General features: G+C 47.3%; 1 protein-coding gene across 1 annotated transcript in view; it reads right to left on the bottom strand.

Annotated features, from left to right (window-relative positions):
- Positions 1 to 12,688, bottom strand: part of FRMPD3 (FERM and PDZ domain containing 3) — a gene marked incomplete at its 3' end in the record, with an annotated part of 59,508 nt that overhangs the window by 32,062 nt on the left and 14,758 nt on the right. The window contains exons 4-7 of the mRNA XM_084259096.1: positions 11,560 to 11,664; positions 6,747 to 6,854; positions 3,565 to 3,696; positions 2,058 to 2,177 (exon numbers count right to left, since the gene is read on the bottom strand). Coding sequence (XP_084115222.1) covers positions 2,058 to 2,177; positions 3,565 to 3,696; positions 6,747 to 6,854; positions 11,560 to 11,664 — 465 coding nt within the window. The remainder of the gene's footprint in view (positions 1 to 2,057; positions 2,178 to 3,564; positions 3,697 to 6,746; positions 6,855 to 11,559; positions 11,665 to 12,688) is intronic.

The raw sequence follows: 12,688 nt of genomic DNA, 5'->3' as shown, positions 1-12,688 counted from the left end.
TCTAGAAGACAAAACTAATCTATGGTGACAGTAAGTAAGTTATTAGGTGCCTGGAGATGAGGGGGACAAATTATAAAGGTGCCTGAGGTGGGCGTGTTAGATTTGTTCAACATCTTGATTGTGATGATGGTTTCATGGGCATAAACATGCCAAAACTTATCCAATTGTACACTTTAAATATGTGCAGTTTATAATATGATGCAATTTGTCAATAAAGCTGTTCAATATAAAAAAGAAGTACAGCTGAAGTCCATATCATCACAAAGAGTGGACATGGTCTTGTCCCCAAAATTCCAAAATACTTAAACCGAGTCAATTTCTGGAAGCTTGAAGAAATTTAGGATAAACGAAAGGAGAACTAAACTGGTAAAGGAATTTGAAGCTGTTTGAGAACTGTTCCTAACATTTTAGGGTGTGAGAAAGGGCAGAAGGGACATCCAGGTGTCACCATCAGAGATTTGAGCCCCCCGCCTCCAATCAAGTGCTCTGTAAGTCCTGTAGGTACCTAAAACATAACATCTTCCCAAATGAACTCATCTTTCTCCAAACCCATTCCATTGCCTATATTCTCTAACTGGGGGAGTGGCATCACTTCTACCAGATACTCACCAAGTCAAAGCCCTCAAAGCCCATCTACTATATACCCTTTAAATATACTTGAATTCCATCCCACCCCTGCCACCATGGTCCTGCTTCCAGCCCCATTCTCCTTCCCCTGGATTACTGCAATAGCTCCTTAGCTGGTGTACTTCCTTAGCTCTATGGAATCTTTGGAAACTGCTCATCTGACTAGACTATTTTCCTTTTAACATTTGTGTTGCTACCCTATAGCATATTTTTTTTTAACTTGGCTATGCCTTAGAAGCACCTGAGGAAATTTTTAGAAATATGTGTTTGGACCCCACTCCCACAGATTTTCATTTATTTGGTCTTGGGGGGGGGGGAGTAGTACATTTTTTTCAAAGCTTCTTTGATAAATCTAAGGGGCAGCTAAGGTTGAGAACTACTGCCCTAATGCAGTGGTTCCCAAACACCATCTATGGGTATCGAATCCCCTGGAGGGGCATGTGAAAACACAGATTGTTAGGCCCTACCCCCAGTTTCTGATTCAATAGTACTGAGTAGGAGCCCAAGAATTTGCATCTCTAACAAGTTCCTGTTTGATGCTAATGCTGCTGATCCAGGGACCGCACTTCGAGAACCATTGGCCTGGATCACTTTTAGGCCTGTGCTTGCCGTGACCTACCGAGCCTTTCGCCACTTGCTTCCTGTCTCTCCCATTGCACTTGCTCCTGCTTTTTACATTCTGCACTCTAGTTGTAATAAATTACCCACAGTTCTCTCATCCTGTTGTGCTGTTTCATGCCACCAAGTCTTTGTAGATGCAAGTCCCTTTGCCTAGAAGGTGCCTGCGCCATTCCATCTCTGCACACAGCAAACTTCCACTCATCCTTCAAAGTGAAGAGTGCATGAATCACTTCCTCTGTGAAGCCTTCATCATCGCCCTCCCATGGAGAGTTGGAAACCTGCTTCCTGGGTTGTACCCTGCCATCATTGCAGTACCTGTAACACTGTCTTTTGTATGTGCATGTATCTATGAGCGTTAGAAACTGAGACAATTCTTTATTCAGCCCTCACTGCCAGTACCTAGGACAGTACCCGGCCCAGTGTGAATGCCCACAAATGTTTCTGGATCAACTGAATTGGGAATCACCTGACTGAAGCTTGGTACTGGGGGTTGGGAACCTCTGTTATCCACATGCATTTGTTAAACCTGGGGATCCTGTGAGGATGACAGCATTACTGAGGTTGCTTGTTTCTGAAAGCTGATGAGATTTTTCTGGACAAACAGACAGGACTTTGAACCATGGTCAGCTCAGGTGACCAGGCCGACACACTTGGCCATGGTCTACAAAGGTAACAGAAAAGGAAAGGGCCTTTAGAGCTATTTGCAGGTTGGAGTGACTCACACAGTAACTTCATTGTGATGGCAGAACAGACTGCCTGCCTGTTTGTCCATTGGGTAGCTGTCTATGTATCCCCAAGCCAGACTCTACCTGGATATACAGGTACTCAAAAGCAGCAGGATCCCGACGAAGCAGCTCCACAGGGTCTTTGGGAAAGAAGCTTATTCGGAAGAGGCATTTCATTCCTTGATAGTGCGTGCGCTGCACCACCTGAAAGAGATCTGGAATTAGTGGCTGGGGTGGCGGAAGCCAGCTCAGTGTCTCTTCAAGTCTGACCTTGGGCTAGAGTGAGGCTGCAGTTTTCCACTCTATCTCCGGCCTGGTGATTCTGGTTACCTTAGAGGAAACTGATGAAGAGTCAGGGATTTTCTACCTTTCTGACCCAAGGTGACTAGAATTTTCAAATCACTTATTCAGGACATGGCCTTTATCAACAACTAGTTCTAAGGCCCAAGACACTAGGTAGGAAGAGAGGGCTTCTGGGAACTTCTCTTAACTCGTTCCTTGCTGGAGAGCTAATGCCTTTACCTTGTAGATAGACTCAAGCAGAGCAAGTTGTTGATTAGAAGCCAACTCCAAGATTTAAAATCCCATTTGAAAGTATAGGTGAAACAAGTTGGCAATGTGTTGGTAGCTGCTGAAGTTGTGATGGGTAATGAAGGTTCATTATGTAATTCTCCTGACTTCTGTCTGTTTGAGATTTTTCATAAAGACATTGGAACAAAAGACCAACTGGATCTAAAAGCTCTCTTGAGGGGCAGGGAGGTTCTTGGACTTCTCTCTAGACAGAGCACTAACAACCTTCCCTTCATAGGTGGGAAGCTGTGAGTCTCTGGACTACATTTTACTGAGAGCTAAACTTGAAGAATGCTTCTTCCCTAAGATCCTTTCATTTTCTTGTGTCTGAGTTTTGGGTTTTGTTTTGCTTCCATTTAGGTATTTCTTCCCAACCACCCCTCTTCTACTCTCCCTCCCTTTCTGGGAATACTGACAAGCCTCTTTGACTCTTCTTGGCACTTTGCCATTGGTGAAATACTATCCAGCAATGCTGAATTTTCCCAGCTTTTGTCCATATGGCAAAGGCAAGAATGAGAAGATGCTTTCTCTTCCTCTACCTTGGAGATTTATGTGGATAGTATGAAGCCCAGTCTTGGCCCCATTCAGCCCATTCTCATCCCATATATGCCCTAGCCTCATGGGACTCACGAGACTCCATTTGCTGACCATTCCATATTACAGGCTTCAGCCAAGGCTGAATTCCATGACAGAGGCAGAAAAGTTTAGCAGGCAGGGCGTTCAGGAGATAGGAGAGTTGACACTGCCCTTCAACTCAGCATTCGAGTGGCAGGCAGTGAAACACCACCCCATAATTTTCCCACTAGGGACCCAGGCTAACAATCTTCATGCTCTTCTTTGGCTATAAGAGACATTGCCAAAAGCCCTCTGGAGATGGGTAGTACAGATCTTGGTTGAGAGCTATTGACTTCTGGGAACTGGCTGAACATATGACTATGAATTTTCCAGAGAGTGCCTTGTGTCCTCTTCTGTTGTAGAGGCCACATGCAAGCTATCACGCTAAGAGAAAGGAAATACTTACATAAGCCAGGGGCTGCTTGTCCTGGAGAAGCAGGAACTTGTGGTTCTGCTCTGGCCCAGCATACTCAAGGACAAGAGCAAAATGCTCGATGTACCTCAGGGAAAGACGGTCCTGTAATGTCACCATCACATCCTGTGCAAGAGAAAAGAGCCTTGAGAGGGAGAACCATTCATCTCTAGGCTCTTCTAAGTAGTCAACATGGTAGAAGGGGACTGACACCAAGCAAGATGATCTGGGGGTGAAGGCTGAGGCTGGGAAAGCAGGTCAGACAAGACAGAGACACTGGCCTTTGTGGTAGCCCAGGCTGTGCTCCATGATGAGGTGCTAGCCTGGGGGAACATCAAAGGTGCAGGGGGTGGAGGGAAGTGTTTCTGAACTTGGCCTGGCCAGACCAAAAGCAAGAAGTCATGGCCCTCCTGCCCTCCTTCCACTCAACAAATTATTTCCTGAGTGCTCAGGAAGTGCATTTGTGTCTGATTTAGGTTTTTGTGTTGCATTTGTGTTGGTTTCTTCCCTCACCTTCTCCAGTCAGTCAGAACATTCACTCTGGTTTGTCAACTCCTTACTTAGACATTAACAAAAGCAGAAGCCACAATGATATGATTAAAAAGAAGACTATTTCTGGATTCATAATCTAAATCGAATGACTTGAGTTACTGGCAAAATGTTCAATTTTGATGGTAGCTGGCTTTTAGAGACGATCAATTTAGCAACTTGAAAAATGTGTCCGTGCAGAGGAACTATATCACGTGTTTTGTGTGCAGTCATAAATCTGACTACTCGGGGGCTCCGTCTGCTCTGCTGCCCTACTTTTAATGTTAGGGTGTCTGGAAACACATCCGTGGGGGCTGCCCAAATGTCAGTTCTGAGACTCCTGCCATCTATTTGCTGTGACTTTGGCATCTGCTGGGCTCCAGTGTAAGAGTGTTCCTGGAGTCAGCTCTCCACAGTCCCCAGAGGCTGGAAAGAAGTGGGCTTGGGGGGGCCTCCCTGGTGGCACAAAGGAATGAACTCTCAGCACTATGAAGCAATCTGTAGCCACTGCAGCATGAGTTCCATACCTGGCCAGGGAGCTGACCTACATGGTGCAACAGACCTCTCATGTCTCGCCTGCTGATCCCCTCAGCAGTGCATTTCAGTACATCCGCCTGTTCTGCTCCCCACTCTGTCTCTGGTGAATCCTCTCACCCTCCCCGCACCTCTGGCCTGTACCCCAGTTCTTGCATGCATAAATTAATAAATCTCTAAAAAAAAAAAAAAAAGAAGTGGGCTTGGGTAGGCGCCTTCTCTCACAGCCAGGGAAGCCAAACAAGCCCCTCAGTGAACATTAAAAGATGCTTAGCCATTCAAATGTTAGGCTGGAAATTGGTGGGTACTTGAGAGTATCTCTTTGTATTATTCAAGCAGTCACAGAGACGCCAGTGTTGCTGAAGCTCTGGCAGGGACAAATGAGGTTTTCTTTGCAGTTCGGCTGCATTGGGATTGTGGACAGCCAAGCCGGTGATTGCCAACTGGTGTTACAAGTGTAACAGCCTCTGTGCCAGGCTGTCAATTCACGCAGGTACCTCTGTGGGACAAATGGTTTGGCAGCCTATCCAAGTTCCAGTGAACAGCCCGAACACTCTCCCTGAAATCAGGATGAGTTCATGAGCCCAGGGACGCTGCTGTCCTGGAAGGCCGGGGCTGCTACCTGGAAGCAACAATGGCGCTGCTGTTGTGAGGTGGGAGAATGATTAGAGAAGCCTTCAAGGGGAAAGCGGGAGTAGGGGGTGCTCCAATGTGGAGACAGATCTGCAACAGACACATTGACCTATGGATAAACACTAAGGAGGATCATGACACAGAGCTATCCACATGTAGGAGGGCCATTTGGGCACCTGTAGGTGGCCTAGCTCCATTTCAATGACCCGCCTGTATATAGACTGACACCTTCAATAACCCAGAGATCATCCCAGGGCACCCTGATGAGTGTGTTTTGGTCTTGTGTCCCCTGGGGGAGCCCACCCAGGCTAGGGCTTTCCATAGACACTGGGTTCAATTAACATGGCACCAGTGTTTTGCAACGTAGGTGTGACTGACACTTTGGGCAGGATAATTCTTCATTCAGGGACTGTCCTGCTCCCTCTGACAGTTAGCATCTCTGACCCTGAGACACTAAATTCCAGTAGCATGCCAAATCATTGGGGTGACCCAAAATATCTGGAGAAATTCGCCAAAACCATCTGGGATGGGGCAGTGGCGACCCTAGCTAAGAGCACTGGCAAGGCCATTCTGAGCTTTTGATAACTCCTCTTGCTGAAAGTTTCCTGGCCCAAAAGTTTCTCTTTTATTTCAGAGGGTTGTCTTGGCCCCAGTCGAGTTATCTCAGGACACCTGTAAGTCAAGGTGGGTTTCTTGGCAGGTGTTTTAGCTGCCTGGCAGTCTAGGCAGCTCAGTTGCATGAAACCATTCATTCTGGGATGGCAGTCTCTTTCCACAGAGAGTCTAGAGGGAGCAGGAGCAAATATTTCTGTCTCAGAGCAGAGTGAACCTGTGGGTTAGTAGTATCACTGCCTCTCTTCCTCAGGATCAGGAGAACCAACTTTTAGGTACCTGCCTGAGTCATTAAGAACTGCAGCTTGGTAATTGCTCTTTCCGTTCAAGGAACAGCCAACGGGGCTGTTGTTGGGCTTTTCAAATCTTGGTTCAGTGCTTGAGATCTGGTTGTTACTTAAAAAACACTGCGTGGCTAAGCTAATCTCCTGAGAGACTGTGTTTGTTGATTTCTGTGTGTAAATTTGCGTAGGTGTTATTGTATCAATATAAATCACTTTTACTTTATAAATGGTTTAATGATCTTCACACTGCTTAGCTCCTCAGAATCTTGAATGACTCCATGTAACATGGATGCAAAGCACTTCACAAGCAGAGGTGCCCTTATGCATGTGTGTGTGCATGTGTGTGCGCGTGCAAGTGTGTGCACACATGTACTCACACACAAGTGCAAATCTCCCACACCCCACCCCATCCAAGGACGATGTGTTTTTGCAGCCTGGTGCTGCAGGAGATCAAAGGAGATCAAAGACCACCATGTTGGACAGTGAGGGTCTATGTGCAGACTCAGAGGACCCCAGGGACCTGCAGGTACGTATATAGCTGTGGAGAGGACAACGCTGACCCGAGAGAGGAGACACTGTATCTACCTTAACAGTGGTCCGGCCGTCAAATGTGAAAGATTTGATCTGCCCATTTTCTAAGAAAACCTTCAGGACATTGGGGATGAGGAGAAGGGCTTCCTTTTTCATCATTTTCTGTGAAAAGACAGGGAAAGAATAAGAAAAGGGGAGCATTTAGGAGGAGGGAGGTCAGAAGAGGGGTGTAGAAAGGAAGAGAAAGGAGCTAGTGAAGGAGACAAAGGAGCCAATGGCATGGAAGGACAGAGAATAGGAAAGGAAAATGTGTAATAACATTGCATGAAGGCCAGAACCAAAATCTCCAAAAAGATGTCAGGCTGTGTCAAAAGTTGACCCTTCTGTCGATGTCACGGCCTACCTGCATTTACTGTGGCTCAAGGCTCTAGAGTCTAGAGCGTTGCTTGACCCATAGTAACCTCCACACAGTAAGGGTGGATGGGAGTCTCCCGAGGAGCCTGATTCACTCACCTGCTCTTATCTCCTGACACCTCCCATCTCACCAGGGCCTCATACACCACGGTCATGTCCACACCCATGCCAATGTTCTGCTAGGCCCTCCCTCATGGCACCCTTTCTGACCTGGCCCGCCTGCCTCCCCAGAGTCATGTCTTGCCATTCCTGGTACCTATGCTGATCTCTCATGCCTGTATACCTTTGGCAGTACGGCATCCAGGTCTATCTCTTTCCCTTAGGACACGTAGCATCTCTGACCCTGACACACTAAATGCCAATAGCATGCCAAATAGGCGCACTGGGCCTGATTTACGAACATCAGCAATGCCCATTTCTGAACACCTGATGATTCTTTAGCAAAAGTTTCTCCGGTTCAGGCACTCGTTTATTTATAGAGTGGTGTATGGTAAAGTCTCAATAAATAATCATTAAATAAAGACTATTCTTCTTACTGTTCTCTTTCTCACCTTAGCAAACTCCTATCTTTCCAAACCCAGGTTAAATATGAATGCTGTTAAGCCATTAGGTTAATATTGCCAGGTCATCAGACCTGGTGTTCTCATGTGTTCCTATAGCAACTTCTACATCCCTTTCTCAGTGCTCTTAGGATATTTTTGAAGAATGTTTGTCTTTCATAATCAAATGGTGAACTCAGAGCACAACAATGTCCTAGTCAATATTTGTAGTCCTGATATTGAGCAGAGTTCCTGGCACACACTTGGTGCTCAATAAATGGCTGCAGACAAAATGAGTACTACGTGCTTAATATGTGCCTACTTGAATGATTACACTCATCAGGAGACTTCAACCATTTCCCTGGGCCAATGTCTAGAGCTCTACAGGAACTGAGAAGTTATATAAGATGGCCAATTCCTTAATTTGGTGGGCATTCATTCAGTCATTCCTGCTTGCCCAGCACAATATTAAGCCCATGAGGACAAGGTAAAAAGAGGGCTCCATGGTGGAGCAAGGGGTTGAGCACAGCACTGTGAAGCTATCTACAGCCACTGCAGCACGAGTTCAATCCCCGCCCAGGGAGATACCCACATGATGCGCAGACCTCTCCTGACTTGCTTGCTGCTCCACTCAGCAGTGTATTTCAGTAGATCCACCTGTCCTGCTCCCCACTCTGTCTCTGGTGAATTCTCTCACCCCCCCCCCCCGGCACCTCTGGCCTGTTGCCCAGTTCTTGTATGCATAAATAAATAAATCCTAAAAAAAAAAAAAAAAGGTAAAAAGAGAGGATTTGGGTCTGGTCTTACACTCTTGTGGTAGTGACACTGGCACATGCACATGAGTCCACTGAAGAACAATTATAAAACCAAGCAACCAAACAGTTATAAGATAAGGTTTCAGGGAGAAGGGGGTTGACTGTAGGGTGATGGATAGAACCGGACTTTTAGAGGTGAACTTAATGTAGTATCGACACATGTTGATTTTCAGTGATATACATCTGAAACATATATGATGTTATAATGCAATGTCACCTCAATAAAAAACAGAATATGCTATAAAAATAAGGCAGTGAAGCTATCCTTGTGAGGTGAACTGGATTTAGATTTTGAAGGCGACGGTGTGTACAGACGTCCGACAGATCCAGAGACTGTCAGGGAGAAAGTGTGAAAACAGAATCGAGCAAGTCCACCTGGGTCGGGGTGCAGTTGGCAGCAGTGGGGAGTCAGGAGTCAAGGCACAGTGGGGAAGAAATAGGATATATAGTTGCAAAAGCATGACTCGCTGATTCTCTCCCCGATCCAGAGATGCCTTGCTCTTGCCAAGCCCAGAGGCCCCGGATCCCCAGACTGATGACGCTCAGCGGTGGCAGGTTTTATTTAGCACACTGGGTTGGACTCAGATAATTACTTAATTGATTTTGCTTAAAAATAGAGTTGGCAAGGCACGCCCACAGGATTTATTTTTGCACTGGCTGCTTAATAAAGGCCTGGAACACAAGGGAGAGGGATGATAGGACGGCCTGGGATCACCTGGGCCTGGACTCCGCCAGGTGCCTACCACGGGTGACACTGCTATCATCGAAGCTGCTGGTGGGGGCAGGGTGGGGGCGCTGTTGGGACATCAGGTAATTTCCTGGGTACAGCAAGTGTGGAGGACTGATATTTGTCTCTCAGACAAGAGCCTCACCTGGTGGCCTGTCCAGGAGCGAGAGAAGAGGCCCTGGTGGGTCTTAGCTATTCTGTGGCATTTGCGGTCAGATTGGTCTGGAGTGAGGGCTGTGTGTGAGGCCTGTGAGGAAGGGCAGAGTGGGGAAGGGAGGAGAAGGAGGGGAAGAAGGGGGGAGGTAGCTGGATGGCTGTTCCCTGGGTGGCCCGCCTTGGTGACTTACTCTGCAATGTGGAGATGGGATGGGGGCGCCTGTCTGTACTTTCCAAATTCAAGTCACATTTCCTCTGGATTTTCAAGGGTGCAGGACACAAATGTTCCCTTAGTGACTGGGACCTCAGGGTCTACTTCACCTGATCTGCAGGGACTCCATGCTGCTCACTTTCCTCTGTGCCCACCAATGCCTGCTGCTCTCCAACCTCTTCTGCCAGACTGACTTGAAGCCCAAACCCCAATGAATTATTCAAATGGTTTACCTAGTGGGGGCCCCCCAGTAGTCCCATGGGCTCCAGAACCTTCCTGGAAGAGGAATGGATAAGAGGAAGGGCATGGGCCTAGATTGGGGAAGGTCACGGAAGTAGAGATGGAAGACAGCCTCGCTCTATCCCTATCCTACCTCAACAAACTATAGAGGTGCCTGACACCCCACCCCCACTGATTTCCTGCTTACACTATGTCTGCTAGCTTCTCTCAATTGCAGCTGTGCCTCAGTGCACAAACCCCACAAACATCCGTCATAGGCTGCAAAAGCACACCAGTGCCTGTCAGATCTGCCTACCCTCCCACATCCCCCACCCTACTGGGACATCACCAACTTCCTTGGATTCCAAGGGCACTCTGGCCACAATCTATGAGTGCTGAACACTTATCTTTCTGCTCTCCGCCCACCTCTTCTTATTTGCTCATCTGGAGGAGACAGCTCGGCTCATGTAAATCCCACAAAGCAGTGAGAAACACTGCAGCTGGCCATGACCCCCTATGTTGGCAGTTTCATGGCATGGACTGACAAACATCACCTGCCCCTCGAAGCTATGCCACCGGGCAGTGGAGTCCCTGTTGTCTCCATCTGAACCACTTGTCGCCCCCAACATCACAGAGAGGAATGCAGTGGCAGAAAGTAGGTATTTATTCTGCATTTGCTGTGGGGTTAGGAGCACAGCAGGTGCCTAATAAAAGTTCCATGACTTCATGAGTACCTGTATCATTTCCCCTAGGCTGCTTCACACACTGCTGCATGATCTCCTCTAGTAAAATGTGGAGTTGTAGGATCACTTCAATGTGAACAGCTCAATTGTTCCAGAGAGCTCAATTATACCAGCCACTCTTCCTCCAGATCTTCAGAAAACCACTACTTCCTTCCTGCTTCTATCAAGTAGCCAAAAGATGTTTACAGAGCACGTGTGCTGAGCTTAGGCCACTGTGTTGGGTGAACTGATACATATCCCTTCCCCCAGACTATGCCCAGGGCCCCTGTGGATGCCTCCCCTCACTCACTACCCTCCCTGGACCCTGGGGTCCTCCCCCTCCAAGTCCTTCATAATGTTGTTCACTCTGAGGAGCAGCAGATGAACAATTGTAACAGGGTGGTCCCCCAAAAAGAGGAAGGTTCCAGGTTTCCTGCCCCACCCAAAAGGAGGGTGGAGCTGAGCAGGGAGAGAAGAAGCTGCAGAGGAGACTGAGGAAGGAAGCAGGATGGAGCCAGAAGGAGACCTGGTGGAGGCTCTTGGAGCCTAGAGACACGTAAAAAAACTGCGCTTGTCTTTTAGTCATGGACTGGGGGACACAGATGTGGGTGAGACCCGTGGGGAGGTGACAATGACAGCTTTTATCTTGATTTTGATTTTGCTCTTCTCCTTCCGGGCTTGTCTGGTTGTTTCTGACCCTTTTCTGTGGGTCCCCACTGGAAGATGCTTTGGACTTGGGGCAGGCTTTGGGGCCTTGCTCTGGGCCGATCCCATTTGGATGGAGTTTTACCCACGGGGGGACGGGTAACTTTGGGTGTTTGATTTAAAAACTAGATTCTTTGCCTTTCCTGTATTGTTTACTAATTGTATTAAAGTTCCTTCCCATTAAAGTCTCATGTTTTGTGTTAATGCGGCAAATGGCAGAACCCATTTAGAGTAGGCAGTTTTGTGGGGTCTGGGGTGCCCCTCTTCCTGCCCTATAACACAACCACACCAAAGGGAGACCTACACGGCCAGGCTGGACTCACCAAGGGCAGAGGAATAAGAGCTGAAGCTGTACTTACTGCATCTGTTTCTCCAACTGCCACCTGCTCAGAAAATCGGACCTTCACTGGATTGGATCTCAGCTTGGCCTTCTTAGCAGCACTGATGAAGGCAGATTTGGGGGACTGGAAAAGAACAGAGGGCTGGTCAGTTCTCCATCCCTGGCAAAAACCTGACCTTTGCCATGTCAGAGTTAAGATATCTCAGTACAGGTAGCCTCTGCCTTACTGATCAATAAGCCAATAAATATTGATTCCCTCCTAGGTGCAAGGCTGTGCTAAGTGCTTCCTTGCATGATTGTTATGTTCTGAAAAAGTTGGTTATGAAATGAATTTGGGTAAATTGATCCCATTATTAATGCTCTAGGCCTAGGGGAGTTTGCAAAAATTCTTTAGCAACAACATACACTGAAATTTTATATATTTGGTTTTCTTAATGTGAGATATATCTAAATGGTAGTTTTTATTACATCTGAATACAAGCATCTCAAAGGACTTACAGAAATGATCTTATTCATTTCAGATATATCCTGCCCCTAGGAAGGAGGATCGTAAAAATAATATTTTAGATGTGGGAGAAGAGAGGCTTAGTGCTTCAAGATTTATCCACAATTTCTACACTGTTAAGAAACAGAGACATTGGGGATTTTTACCCAGGTCTCCTGGCTTTCTGGTTCTGGGCTCTCCACCACTTCATTCATCCAATTCTATAAGAAATGCCCCAAGGATGAACTAGGCTCTCTAGTTCTTAAAAACACTCCCACAAAGTCAGTAGGACACATGGTTAGCATATGCTGGAGTTTAGCCCCTAGCCCGGAAATGCAGGAATTCTGGGAAGGCCCTCCTCCTACCCCCTGCAGGTCTTTGAGGGCATTTATTTATTCAAATGATAATGGAGGGAGAAACTACTATGCATCAGGCACCAGTTTCAGGTGATCAGGGATTCAGCAAGAAGTCAGACCAGGGGCCTCTCTGGTGCTGCAAGGGGTTAAGCCTCAGCACTATGAAGGTATTACCAGGCACTGCCTCAGGAGTTCGATCCCAGGCCAGGGAGCTATCCACATGGCATAGCAGACCTCTCCTGTCTTGCCCGCTGCACCCCTCAGCAGTGTATCTCAGTAGATCTGCCTGTTCTGCTCCCCACTCTGTC

This window comes from Talpa europaea (assembly GCF_964194135.1).
Source record: "Talpa europaea genome assembly, chromosome: X".
Lineage (NCBI taxonomy): Eukaryota > Metazoa > Chordata > Mammalia > Eulipotyphla > Talpidae > Talpa > Talpa europaea.
This window is presented reverse-complemented; position numbering and strand designations above follow the sequence as displayed.